At 40.6% G+C, this 15,154-nt stretch overlaps 1 protein-coding gene across 2 annotated transcripts in view; it reads right to left on the bottom strand.

Annotated features, from left to right (window-relative positions):
* The window catches only part of LOC124309248 (regulating synaptic membrane exocytosis protein 1), a 1,429,783-nt gene that overhangs the window by 445,510 nt on the left and 969,119 nt on the right, over positions 1 to 15,154 (bottom strand). The window contains exon 9 of one of the 2 annotated variants that reach the window (XM_046772697.1): positions 2,783 to 2,990. In XM_046772697.1, the coding sequence (XP_046628653.1) occupies positions 2,783 to 2,990 (208 nt within the window). The remainder of the gene's footprint in view (positions 1 to 2,782; positions 2,991 to 15,154) is intronic. The other variant, XM_046772698.1, reaches the window with a different exon arrangement.

The following is a 15,154-nucleotide window of genomic DNA, read 5'->3' as shown; positions in this document are numbered from 1 at the left end:
TGCCATACAACCAGCTGAAGTTTTTTTTTCTTTTTATATTGTATAAATTTACATTTTACCAAGTTTCAGCCACTTTCAAATGACAAATTATAATTTTATATTAAATAAATCACATATTACGCTTGCAAAAGAAGAGCAGGTCGTAAATTTTGTTTGAATGTTGAAAAAGATAATCCGAAAATTTTTATTTAATAGGAAAAATTATTATGTCATCATAGTTATTCGCACTAAATTTTACTTCCACCCTATTTTAATATACCACGCAAATGTATAAATATATGCTCAAGTATACATACATGTATACCGTATGATTTCGAGCAAAGCGCACAAAGGACAAAGATGTTCACTCAGTGCACTTCTTACTAAACATTGAGGTGAAGCGGTACACTACAACATATATTTATATAAACTTATCGAAATATTAATAAAAAAACAATTATTTAGAAATTAATAAAAAAAAAGATGATTTTTTATTTTATAATAAAATAAATATTATTATTAGCATAGTATTTTAAATATATATGAACTTATAAAAATGTACATGTAAAGTATATTTAATTTTCATCTTCAGTTTCATCACTGTCCATTTCTTTTTCAGATTCGCTCTCACTTGAAGATTCATCATCAGTTTCTTCTTCAGAATTGTAATTGTCGATGACATTATTAATATCGCTATCGTCGTCTGAAAAAAAATCAATTCAATATTAATGAATATTTAAACACTACTAATTTACATATTGATTAAAAGTAATTTCTACCTTCGGCATCCAATTCATCCGGTCGTAAACTGATTTCAGTAATAGATTGTGGTAGCTGGCAGCCATCGAACCAGTAAAAGCCATATCTATAGCCATCAATTTCTTCCCATCCAAAATCTATTGGAGTTTCAGCTGTAGGAATTTTATGATGAGCGTTTGTCCAAATTTGTGCAATAAAACAGCTTCTTAAAAATTGTGGATGTAATTCGTGTTTACACGGTGGTAAAGCGAAACTGATTTAGAAGAAGAAATGATACTCGAAGTTAGAAAGCCTACTTAATAACAGTTATTATTTATTAAGTTTTTACGTACCTTGCATTGGAATCTGCATTGGTGGACACTGAAGTTGATTCTCTGAGATTAGGTGGTAAAGCAGTGAATTTTGCGTAACATTTACTGTGATACAGTTGAAAATTATTACACTCCGTTGGCAAAATCACATCTTTAAAAACTAAATTATTCTCTATACGTACTTTCTAGATAAAAAGTTCAAAGATAACTTTGACACTTGGATAAACTATCTTTAACGAAGGGTAAAAACTTTTTCGGTTTTCTTTTTTTACAAAATACACAATACGGATTAACGTTAGCCATTTTGCAAACTCTACTAAAAGTTCGCCGCCATGTACTTTTTCCTGAACGCGTGTGCTCAATGCTTTGTATGTGTTCAACACACCCACGCTGTACGGAACTTATAGGTTATATTATTCTCGCGCGTGTGAGTATTGGAATAGGACCAAACTACTACATAGTAGTGACGAAGGGGAGATTTTACTATAGAACACAGCACAGCTTAGTCAAACACGATACGAGCCGAGCGCCTTGGTGCAAAGTAACTTAGAGAGCACGCACTGTTGTTTAGAGCTTACGAATGCTACCGAACGCTGCAAGGTATATGCAGGACAATGCATGCATCGTCAAACATGTGTGTACAGCGTGCAACGTGTTTGACGGAGCTGTGTTGTGCTCTATAGTGAAATACCCTCTCTTCGTGTGTAGAAAATTTTTTTCGAACTCATCTATTAGTATAGATCTTCACACGTGCGCTTTGCTCGAAATCATACGGTATACATGTATGTATACTTGAGCATATATTTATACATTTGCGTGGTATATTAAAATAGGGTGGAAGTAAAATTTAGTGCGAATAACTATGATGACATAATAATTTTTCCTATTAAATAAAAATTTTCGGATTATCTTTTTCAACATTCAAACAAAATTTACGACCTGCTCTCCTTTTGCAAGCGTAATATGTGATTTATTTAATATAAAATTATAATTTGTCATTTGAAAGTGGCTGAAACTTGGTAAAATGTAAATTTATACAATATAAAAAGAAAAAAAAACTTCAGCTGGTTGTATGGCAATGCAAAATCCTTCGGCTGATGTCTTTTATTTAAGACAACCGCGCGCTCCGCTACATTTAATTTTACACCTTTCTATGCTTGAGCTGAGGGGTTTTGCATTGTCCCACATCGCGCTGAAGTGTTTCTTTCTTAATTATATTATATAAACTAACATGTGACAAAGGCCCATCCACTTTCACATCACTAAATCTATTTTCTATTTTTCCGACTTTTCCGGGCGCGCGGAAGGGTTTTGCATTGTCCCACATCGCGCTAAAGTGTTTCTTTCTTAATTATATTATATAAACTAACATCTGACAAAGGCCCATCCACTTTCACATCACTAAATCTATTTTCTATTTTTCCGACTTTTCCGGGCGCGCGGAAACCTTTTGCATCGTTGGTGCGGCTAACAATGCTTATAATTCTTTTTTATACACCTACCTTAAGTATTTCTGAAAGGCCCATCCACTTTCAAATGATCAACCTAAAAATGTCATTGGCTCCCGGAGTAATACGACAATCATCTGATATTAGTAAAAGTATCGATGTTCGGCAAACCAAATAATTTCTTCGGAGATTAAGATAAGGGCATGGATTTGAAATATGTGTGTAACTCAAAATTTTGGTGTACTTATTTTACAAGATAAATTAACATCATCACAAACTTCTTACAGCTGTGAGCCTCTTCGTCGACTACGTCGATCATCGTCAAGGACGAGGGCTGGTGCTTGGGACGCTGTGACTTCGGACGTCAGCGCCGTGTCCAGGTTTATTACTTTCTCTTCATCCGCCTCCATGTCGTACGGTAGAACCGACTTGACCGCACGGAATGATGGTCGTCGTGAGGGCACTGATCTTTCTTCAGGTTCCCGCGCACCTGCTGTCAAAGTTTTAAAAGCACGTTTAATAAGAGAAGGGCATTTCATAGATAACAAAAAATGTTTCAAAATTTTGCTTTTATCCGACATCGTTCAACTTTCAACTTCCTGGAAAGTATCACCTTCTTATTAAATTTTCGCAACAAAGTTTATAACTAGGTATTACGCTGAACGGTATTAATGGTGAATTTCAAGATATACGAATATTTGAGAAATAAATACTGTTATTGGATTTTTTTTACTCTTATTGAATTATTCAGTGACTTCATTTTCTGTTTTCACTTTTTATCGCCCATGATAACATAAGAAGAGTATTTGTTTCGGTCAAGACTCCCTTTTTATAATTTCAACAAATCTTCACATTATCTAACCTCTAGAGTTTTAAAAACAGGTTCTAAGAGAAATGTAAGTCTAGATATTGGTCTGTCGATTTGTCCAACGAACTCCTGCGATGATGTGGAAGCAGCGCAATGAAAAAATCTGTCACTTTCAGGATTTTACAACCACAAATGTGTATGAAAAATTGTCATGGACTGTTTGACTTAAACTTACGGTTCTATCGAACATAAATCGAATTTGAATCTTTGACCGACAATCCTGTTTTTAAAAAATGTCATGAATTTGTTTTTTTTTTTTCAACATCTTTTCATACTCTTTTTATTTAGTTGCCAAGTTATGTTAGTTTCAGATTTTTCATCAAGCCGTTTTCAAGATTATCGCGAAACTTTTTCGGACCGATTGATAGACCCTTTTTATGGTAGTAAAAAGTAACGCTAAAAAAAATGTTTTCCGACGTGTTTCTCTCAGACCAACGTGAAGTCCGTTTTTCGCTCTACTAGTAGTTTGGTAGGCCGTAACTTCGAAACGATCATTTTGAGAGTGAAGTTCTGTTGGATTTTCTTTTGCCTTATTCACCTGTCTGGCAGATTTTTTTTTTCTTTTCATTGCGAAGGGAGCTATCGTAAAATCTTTTTATTTTTTAATAAACCAGTACTTGAGCAATTCATAGCTCCCTTTTGAAGCAGTTACACCAGAGAAGCTAGCTTTGACTTAGTTATGCTGTAAACTTCTGGACAATACTAGAAAATACCTATTTACTCTATTCGAGATTTACACCTGGAAGTGAGGTACACATGGACCTTGATTTAACGATTAGTCGCGGGATCGGCTCTACATGACATCTTATCAAATCGAGGTTGCATACGCGCCGCCTATGCTGTATTAAGGTACCGGCTGCATATGTAACGGTCAGCTGGACGGCCTACCCAAAAGCCACCAGCTGAGCCGTACATATAAGCGGTACGACGACTAACAATTAATAATTAACTCGAAAGCAGCGACGACACACATACAGAGTTAGCAGGCATAGCCATGCTCGCGGCACACAGACGAGGAATTGTCAGACTGACCACAGCGGCGCGATATGGCGGACGAACCACAAGGAGTGTAAATAGAGGTGCGCAGGAGACCTAAGATGTGAAGTTGGCAACCCGCGGAACGGTAAGGTATTTATTTTTTGTTTTCATCGATTGTAGTCGGTGTGTACCGTCTTGTACTATCTCAAATTTCGTTTGTACCTGAAGGGGGAAAAAATATGGGGGAAGAAAAATTGGTCCGCAACTCATGTTAAAATATAGAATTTGCGTTGATGCCATTGTGAAGAGAATCGTCTGCACTCGTTTTTACCAATGTTATTTTGAGAAAAAAATTTTTTTTCGATTTTTTATTCTTGTTTTTACTAATATGTATCGAAGGGTATATCATTTGTACCTGCTTGTACCACCAAGATATCGTTTGTACCTGCTTGTACGAACAAGTAATCATTTGTACTAGCTTGTACCGACGATTATATCGTTTGTACGTGCTTGTATCACCGATAAATTCTTTGTACCCATTTGTACCGACGAGTAATCGTTTGTACTAGCTTATATCAACGATGATATAGATTGTACCTGTTTGTAACAGCGATAAATCGTTTTTGCATGTTTGTACCAACGAGTAATCGTTTGTACTAGTAGTCTACTCAACAGGCACCTTTCTTTTCGTGAATATTTCGTAAACTGTTGCACATGTAGCAAATGTAAAAAGAGATTCTTAAAGAGCAGGAAATTTCCAACAAAAAGTCCCCGAAACTCTACCACCAATATTTATAATTTCAATCTAGATATGAAGATAGGGCTGAAAACGGGTGACGTGACGACCGTGCTCTTGGCACGATTCGCTGATATTCACAAGAAGATTTTTTTAACCCATTAAATATGAATGTCAAGGAACAAAAAAGTTCATGTACCATTTAGAAACACAAATGAACGATAATCTGTAGAAAAAAAAATTTGCATTTTTTCGATTAATCATGCTCTTGTTAATCAAGTCATTTTCACAACTTGTAAATCAACACAAAAACCTCTTTCGGTTTGAAACTAAAAATGCGAAAATTTTTACAACTTCGGGAATCCATTCTTCAAAGGGTTTAAAAGAAATTCCGTGTTATAAACAATCTATTATAAACAACTGAACATCCGTGCTATATTTTTTTTCGAGAATAAAGAAAAAAAATCAAAACAACCATTCTGACTTTTTGATGAAAATATTTTTTTCCTATTTACCACATAATTTCAAATATTCTCATGTCTACGAAGTTGCCATTTTTTTGGGTTATTTATCACTCACAATCGTTTTTATACACTATTAAGTAGTAAATGAAGTGAGCTTTGAGTCGAAGCTCGAACTTGATTATTTATTGAATTATTTTCATTTATTTATAAAAAAATATGCGAAAATTTCTTTCCGACTTTCAAATCAAAATGCTTATAACCTATTGCAAATACGGCAATGACATCCCCGTTTATTTATTTGAAAAGGTTGTCAACATTTTTTTCCACCTTTGAAATTGAAATATCTCAGAAACTATTAAAAATACAAGGACATCGGCATTTATTTATGAAGAAGCATGGAAAAATTTTTGTAACAAAAGATACAATTCAATGGACAGGAGCTGAAATCAAAAGGTTACTGCTGGTAGCGCTATTTGATTTTTTAACATATTCATTCCTTAAATTCTTGATTAAAACATGAAAAATCTAAATTAAAAAAGTTTATAAACGGGGATCTCTTTCAAACCCTCTAAAGAATGAATTCCAGACGTTTGAACAATTTTCAGGTTTTTAGTGTGAAAATTATAGGGGTTTTAATGTTGATCCACTAATTGTAAGAATGACTTGATTACCAAGAGCATAATTAATTGAAAAATTGTGGAAGAATTTTTTTTTCCACATATCATTGTTCATTCATGTATCTTAAATGGTACCTGAACTTTTGGTTCCTTATTATTCATACTAGCTGTAAAACTCTCGCTCGCTATGGCTTGCTCGGGGTCGGATGCCTAGTGTACCTGGATTTTGTGCTCGTGCGTTCGCTGCACTTGCTTACTCGTTATCAGTGTTTTACCAGATGTTATGAGATCAATGAGATACCTCACGCCATCAGAGCTCACTGCACTGAGCAGGAACTACGAAACACTCGTCCTGGAGGTCGAAAGTAGATAAGCAAGGCGGGTTCTACACGCAGATTCCGGTTACCGACACTTACCGACCGAGCCGACCAGTCCGCCTATACATTCTCCCCAGACTCAAACCCTTTTCCGCTCCGCGCAGCCCAGACTCAAACCCTTTTCCGCGATGACGTCACAGTCTGACGTACCGAAGGTCAAAACCGTGCAACCTTACCGACAGTTGTATCGATCGAGGGTCAAAATCGTGCTGTCTTACCTACAATCTTACCGACAGTTGTATCGATCAAGGGTCAAAATCGTGCTGTTTTACCGACAATCTTACCGACCGAAGGTCTGTAGTGTTCGCCTGTCCCACGATAGGACTGCTGATGTGTAACATGAACCACTCCGAATTCCTTTCCCACGGTAGGACTGCTGACGTGTAACGTCAACCACCTCACATTCCTTTCCCACCTTATCAACCACATGACATTCCAAAATTAATGGTTCCGAGAATTAGTCGCGGTACAGAGCCTGCGGTGTCGGGTTACTATCGCTCTTGTAATGTCAAAAGGTGCGCGCGCATCCGTACAGCTGCCCTATAACTATGCGATCCCCCTCTACTTCCACAAAATTCATCCACGGTTCAAACAATGTTCTGTGTGTAAGTCTTACGTATAATAAACAAAAAAGATTGAAATTATGAATATTTTTTCATTTATCCATCCTGTATACCTTTAATCCTACGTACGTTTTGTATCTAGAATTAAGTCTCAAAATCTAAGAAAATGTCCGAACACCACTAAGCAACGACGGAGGGTTTCGAGCTGCAACTCTACGATGAGTATTTGGACGGGTTCAGACCGGAGTGCAAGGTCGGCCGATAGCCGCGGTACAGAGCCTGCGGTGTTGGGTTACTATCGCTCTAGGAATGCAAAACTCGGTTTGAGTACAGCTCGGTCAAGGATGGAGAGCAAGGTCGAATCTTACATAAGCTTCTGAAAAAAATTCTCTCTTAAGAGCTAAGGTGAAGGTATAAAATTATTTCATGAATATTCTTTAAAAGTTTTATTGAGTACAATTTTTAGAGTACGGTTGACAATTACTTCACAAAAAATAGTACAATAATTCTGTTCAACAGTGTCATGACCAGGGTGATATATTCGCCAGGAATGCGGGACCGTTCTTGTAGACGCTTCTGCGCAGTAACACAAATCGTACAGCCTCGCCATCCGGACAGTACGATGATTTTGTAGCCAATTCTGGAGTATGCAAACGTTTCGTGCTGCACAGATTGCGTTGGGTATGGTGTGAAGGTCGCATCTCAGAGCTGAAGTTTTTTGCAGGGTTTCAAGCGACGGGCAGTCAAAGTCCAACATATCGATGATTTCAACTTTCGGAACGATCTTGAGCAACCAATCTCGTTTTTCTTCTCCTTTTACGTACACGGTTTGAGCTTTGCACAGCCTGTCTTGAATGGTCCGCTCAACTTCCTCAAAAGGTACGGTTCCACAGCTCCAACGTAAGCCGTGAAAATCGCGTTCTAACCAAGAATTTTGGCTTTTATATTTGACGTCCAGTAAATTCCATTTGTAAGGTGGTTTGAAGAAAAACACTGAAGGAGATGCTTCCGAGTAGATTGAAATTACAGCCAATTCTTTTAACGTGAAGGTGTTGTTGAGAGGTCTACGAAAGCCTTGTACGTCAACGATGAGCTCCATCTTTGAACTGTGCGAGATGGTGGAAACGGGTCAGCTTTTATACCAACTTTTTCACCCCACCACTGAGCGGGTTGTATTCGACAATACGATCGTGAACGATCAAGCAGTACGCCGATGTTTCAGCGGGAAAGTTGGCTTTAGCTTCAAATTCAAGACGGATGTCGACGGGTCCGTACTTCAAAGATTCGTTTTGTTTCGAACAGTCGATAACGAATAAGGGGACGTCTCGAAGGAATTCACTCTTTGTCAGCAACGGCTCGGGGTTCTTGTCGTAGTAGGTAGCTTGGAAGTTTGCGTACATCTCGTACAGGAGCGCGTAGAGATTACGACTCATGTTGAGGTTCAGGTTACCGTACGGATAAGATTGAGAGTTTAAGAATAGCTTGACGTCCGTGATATTGCAATGATCGAAATGACTTGCGTTCTTGCCGGTCTTGTTCTTTCTACTTGTTTGGAAACTCAAAATGACGTACCGAGGTTTTTCAAGCTGAGTGGAAGTTTTCACAGTCCAAACGTGTTTCGATGTTGTGGGAAGTAAGGGATATTCGTACAATTCCCAACTGCGGAAGCTCATCGAAACAGGCGGATCTCTCTGAATGAAATTTAGTAGGTCAACTTTTTTCTGATCCGCGAGTTTCAAATACGGTATTAGCCATTCCACTGCATTGATCGTGATTTTGAATTCCTCCTCCTGAGTCTGCATGGTGGCGTTGACGTCAGTTTTTGATCTCGTCAAAATTAACTCATGTTTAGCGTTGACAACGATCTTGCGGTAGTCTTCGGCGAAACCCAATATCATGCTGAGCGGTATCAGTACGTCAAAGTTACCATCGGCATCGGTTAATTTTTTCTTCTCTTCTACATCGAGCCATCCAGCGTTCTCCATCAGCCAAGTTTGACCAGGGTGCAGGGAAGCGTAACCCTTCATGAGACTTGTCAAGCCAACGTTCTTGCTTCTATCAACCTCAACTGCGTTAATTTCGTAGCGAATTTCTTCAAACAGATGACAGATGGCGTTGTTTACGAGCTGTGTGTTCACAGTAGCTGTACCATCAGGTTTGAGGAGTCGTCCGTGGATATGTACCGAACTTTTGCTGGGTAATATGCATAAATCCTGATGCTGAACGGTGATTCGAATTTCATCGCTGTTGTTGAAAGTTGACGAGGCGTAAGGTTTGTGAGCGTGAATCTCGTAATGCGCAACGGATTCGTCAAAGACGACTGGTGTTTGAATGCTCAAGATTTCCTCCTCCATGGCACGTAGCAGATGATAAAAAAGCAAAATCGGATTTTTATTTGTCGGAAATTCCTCTTCCAAAAGGTGTCAGTTTCAGACCCAGAGCTATCAGGAACTCCACGTTTCGAGGTGTTAGCGGTTCGGGAATCGAACGACGACTGACTTGATCGGGGCATGTCGACTTACTGATATACCTACTCTTTGACAGTCTGTTATATACGATTCCCATCGTTTATTGCGATTTGATGTGTAGTCTCACAGTGATAACTTCTCCACGAAAATTAACCAGGTCTCCGTCTTGATCCACTAACCGGAGCTGAACGTGATCTATGGTCTTGACGGTGATCGGAAGGTAAATGACGTGCGACGGTACTTCCACGATCTTATATCCTGGTGGGACGGTCGGGAAAAACTCGTGAATAGTGTGTACTTTGTGTCCATTGACGTAGGCGCCCGTTGTAATGCTACACTCGACTCGCAACGCGTTGACCTTGAGTATAGTTACAGGCACGTCCGATTCGTGAGTTTTGTCAACCTTCAGTACACGTGGTGTAAATCCCAAAAGTTGAGCAATGGAATCATTCGGCTCAAAGTTGATCGTGTGGTTGCATGTGATTTCGCTGCGTAATGTATTATTGTTGGGTTTGATGGCGAGCCTGATATCTGTATTTCTTAGCACGTTTTGAAGATACTTCTCTATGTCCTCGATCTCGTAGCTGCCGGTAGGTATGGTGATTACTTTGTCAGCTACGTAAATTTTATTGTGACCGACATCAACGTTGGGAATCGAATTAAAGGTTAACAGCTCTACCAAGCCAAGAGCATAACTTTTATCACGAGCAAGTTCGATCGGTGGGAAATATTGTGCCTCGAGTATCGAAGAGGTTCCCGAAATCGTTAACGTTAACGAATCATCCATGACTGCGAGTGGTAGACTGACTTTGACGAATCACGCACCATGTTTATATAGCTCGCCACTTAGAAATTTCAGACACAAGTGTCCGCATTCAAATGTATCGTAATCCTGGTACCTCTCATGATTGTATTTGACGCTACCAACGCCGAGGTATTTTATGAGGTCCGAGGGTGGTTGAAGGTTGCCGAAACTGTCAAAGTAATCGATATTATTGTCGCGTTTCTTGTACGCAACCCAGTGTGTTCCCGGACCGTCTTTGTCGTCAAGGTTGATTATAGCTGACTCGTTTTTTCGTGGACCGTTTTCGGGCATTTCGTTTCGCATGAAAACACCGCGAAAATGCGGAACCCTCAAGATTTTTGCATATTTCAACAAGTCCCAATCAGTCAACGCTCGACGTGGTAGCGTCGCATCTAGTTTTTTGAAAGATGGAGACCAAGACCTGTTCTGTACGGTTTCATGTGAAGCCCTTTGCCCAACGCGATAGCTTCCATAGTTTTGTTGTGTCGTTTGCTTTCCTCCAATTCTCGTTTAGCCGCGCTCGCATCGTTCACAGCTTTTGCTTTACCGGCCGCACCACCGGCTAACGCACCCGTAGCGCTGAGACCGGCAAAAATAGGAATCAGAAACGGTAGAAAACCACCGACTTTCGAAGGTACCGGTAGGACGCGAGGTGTTCGCACTTTACATTTACCACCCGCTTTTTTAACGGCGTTTTCAGCTCCCTTCAGCGCAGATTCGATAGCTACTTTTGCATCGTTGCTTGGAACCATAGAACGTTTTGCAGCATTTACAATTTTTCTCAAGGTCACATTTTTTTTTGACTTTCGCATTCCCATTCCGAGTTTTGATTTTACTTTCATTGTATTAGCTACTGCCCAAGCGGCTGCCTTCTCACCCAAATTTGCGTCCTTTGCGAGAACCAGTTTCCAAGCTTTCTCAGCCAACACCCTATCAGCCTCGTTTCTAACCTCAAGGTTCTCACGATTTTTCGAATACGCTATATCGTGTTCCTTACACGCTGCATCGAGAGGATTGATACCGGAATCGCCTCTCGCGAGTCTTTTCGTCAACTTCGTACCGGGACCGCAGTATTGGTAACCGGGAACATGCAACTCGATCGGAAGTTTGTTGATGATTCTATTCACCAGACCCTTGCCACGATGTTGCCGCCTGCTGCTGCTGCTTCGTTTACCTCTGTACGCGATCATGTTCGTGCGTTGATTGAAGAAAAGTGCTTTAAAACGGGGTATTTATAGCAAATCCGATCAGTCATGTCCGAGATGCGGTTTGAGGAACAACCTACCAAGCTTCCCGTGATCAATTTTGACAAACTTTCGGAGCAAAATGTCGAAAAGCACAAACGCCACGGTGAATTACTCCCGAACAGTGTACGTGCGATATTCTGTGGACCGTCGAATTGTGGTAAAACTAATGCGTTGCTCACACTTATAACCCATCCCAACGGACTCAGATTTGAAAATATCTACATCTACTCGAAATCTCTCAACCAACCTAAATACCGATTGTTGAAGCAATTGCTGGACCATGTTAAGAGTACGGAGTATTTTGCGTTTACCGAGCGTGAGCAAGTGATTCCACCGGAAGAAGCACGGCCCAACTCAATAATCATATTTGACGATGTAGCGTGCGAGAAGCAGGACAATATTAGAGCCTACTTTTGCATGGGTAGACATCACGACGTTGACTGTTTCTATCTCTGTCAGACGTACGCGCGTATTCCCAAACATCTCGTGCGCGACAACGTAAACTTACTCGTGTTATTCAAACAAGACGATATGAACCTGAGACACGTATACAACGATCATGTGAACACCGATATGTCTTACACAGAGTTTAAAAGTGTGTGCTCTGCATGCTGGAACGGTGAGAAGTACGGGTTTCTGGTGATCGACAAAGACAGTGAGCTCAACGAAGGACGATACAGGAGGGGATTCGATTCTTTTGTTAGCCTGGAAAAGGAATAAAATTTACCGTTTTCGAGCGAGAGACGCAGTAGCGCTGCAGACTCAGTTGCGTCAACATGCAGAGCTCTGAAATTTCCAAGCAAAAAGATGTCCTACATCAGATCGCTCAAGCAAGTGCTGCGATCCGTCGAAAACACAGATTGCTCAAGTCGAGCAGGGAATCTACGACTCAGAAATTGAGTGACGTTTTCAAACCAGTAGTGACTCCGTTGCAAGAACTGGTGAATGTTACAAAAGACACCAAACCTGTCAAACAAGAGGTGGAAGAAATTAAAGAAGAAATAAAGGAGATGAAAAATGAAACGAAAAATGAAACTGTCTCGGAAATGGACGATTCCTTTGCTTCGGCGGGGGATGAAACAGTCGTAGAAACACCGGTCGAGGACGAGTATTTTGCACTGATGAGAGATGCGAAGACAAAAGGCGAATTGGACAACGTGTACGGTGTACGCAACCTCTCAAACGGACTGATGATCGGTGATTCGTTGATATCTTTTGAGAGTGACTACGTTCGTATTGGCGACACGCGTTACCCGAGAACGAAGGGTTTGCTGGAACTTTTGTTCAAAAAGAAGCCCGACGGTTCTTCCGTGAGCGCCGGAGATCGGGAAAATTTTAAAAACATAATCCTCGCAACGAACGCGCATAAGAAGTATTACTCATCCGACGGGGCTGTTCGAAACGATAACAGTTACAAATTTAGAAATGTCATTTCCGAATTAATGGATTATTCTCCGTCACCTCGCCGAAAGGGTAAAGGTCTACTTCCGCAAGCTATGATCACTCGACAAGGTGTTGAAACGGAATACGTCTTCTGGGATGATCCAAACGAGTTGGTGGAGCGTCTTCGTTTACTCCTGGCATCTCAGGCAGCGGGAAATCCGAGTCACAATAACGAAATAATCTCCATTATCGAAGAGCTACGCGAAGCAGGAATCATTTATTAAGCAGCTCCCGTCATTTTTGCATTCATTACCGAGATGAGCGTCGACGTGTTTGGACGTCAGCTGAATAAAAACACGACCGCGAACACTCGCGGTCCTCCGGGTGTCGGGTTTCAAATAACAGCGGACGGGCATTACGATATACGGAACAAGAGACTGTGCAACGTCGCGGATCCCGCAGAGCCGAACAATGCTGTAACTTTAAAAACCTTGAGACGAAAATTCAGCGTGCTGCAAAAACGAATCGACAACCTCGATCAAATGATCAAAGCTTTGGAGATCACCACGGAGAAAGCCTTGGATACCTTCTACACAGACTTTAAAACAGGCAGAGACTTGTCGATTCGAAACGCGGAAATTATTTCCAAATTGGACACCAGACTAATAGCGTTGGAATATGAACGAGGAAAAGCAAGCACTGGTGACGGAACTGCATAAGCCTGCACGCCGGAATTACCCGCGTCGACGTGTAGACGTGCGCGGCATCGACGAGACCTGGCAGGCGGATCTTGTTGATATGACGTCGTACGCTGGACAAAACAAAGGCTACAAGTACATGCTCACAGTCATTGATATCTTTTCAAAGTATGCGTGGGCTGTACCGATAAAGAGCAAGTCTGGAGATGATGTTACGAAGGCAATGGAATCTGTGCTTGTCCAAGGACGGGTACCGAAAAATTTACACGTCGACAGAGGAACGGAATTTTACAACTCGAAATTCGAATCGCTTATGACACGCTACGGAATCAAACTTTACTCCACGTACAGTAATTTGAAGGCTTCGATCTGTGAACGTTTCAATCGCACGCTGAAAGGTAAAATGTGGACACGGTTCAGCATGCAAGGAAGCTACAAGTGGCTCGATATCTTATCCGATTTGGTTTCGGCTTACAACAACGTCAAACACCGAACCATAAGAATGAAACCGTCGGATGTCACCGTTGCAAACGAGAGGCTGTTGTTACGTCAGGCGTACGGAGGGCTTCGAGCGATACCTACCGTATCGGCAAAGTTCAAATCCGGCGACAAAGTTCGAATCAGCAAATTCAAAAATGTCTTCGAGAAAGGTTACACTCCCAATTGGACGACCGAAATATTCACGATAAGTCGAGTGGAAAATACTCATCATGTGACGTACAAGCTCAAAGACTACCGAGATCAACCCATCGCTGGTGGTTTCTACGAACAAGAGCTCCTCAAGGTTAAGCATCCGGATATCTATCTGGTGGAGAAGGTGCTCAAGAAGCGTGGAAGAAAAATATACGTTAAGTGGTTAGGTTTTGACAATACACACAACAGTAGGATAAACGAATCGGACATGTAACATTTTAATAAATGAATTTTTTTTGTAAAAACGTATGTCCCTCTTTATTTTATATCCGATACACACAACAAGTATGCGTCTTTTTTAGACAATCGACAGACATGGTACAGTTATAAAGCTAAGGTGTAGGCTTGTAGCCCCACGGAAGCGTGTCGGTTGTATTTTGAAACACGATCCGCTTGTCGTCATTCCATTTCAGTGCTACTTTCTGCTGTTCTACGGTGTATACCTCGTGCTTTCGACTCATGATCAAATGCTGATTTGAGGATAGATTTTCACGTTTCAACGCACAGTCCAAATAATCGTCAAAGGTTATTTTTCTTAACGCTGATCCTCTGACTCCTTTGGCACGTTTAGTGTCTGTCTCATCTCCCATGACTCGGAATGCGTACAGTTTAGCTCGTAACCCTACAAATTCGAGCATGATTTTGCCGTTGTTCTCGTCTTTCATCAAACCGAGAACTTTTTTGTTCGCTAGAGGCATTCCATAAGCGTTGTCAAGAGGATAATCCGACGTGTCAAATTTATGCAAGTCCTCCTTCATAT

This window comes from Neodiprion virginianus, chromosome 7 (assembly GCF_021901495.1).
Source record: "Neodiprion virginianus isolate iyNeoVirg1 chromosome 7, iyNeoVirg1.1, whole genome shotgun sequence".
NCBI classification, from domain to species: domain Eukaryota; kingdom Metazoa; phylum Arthropoda; class Insecta; order Hymenoptera; family Diprionidae; genus Neodiprion; species Neodiprion virginianus.
Note: the sequence above shows the minus strand (reverse complement) of the source record. Positions and strands in the feature narration are given on the sequence as shown.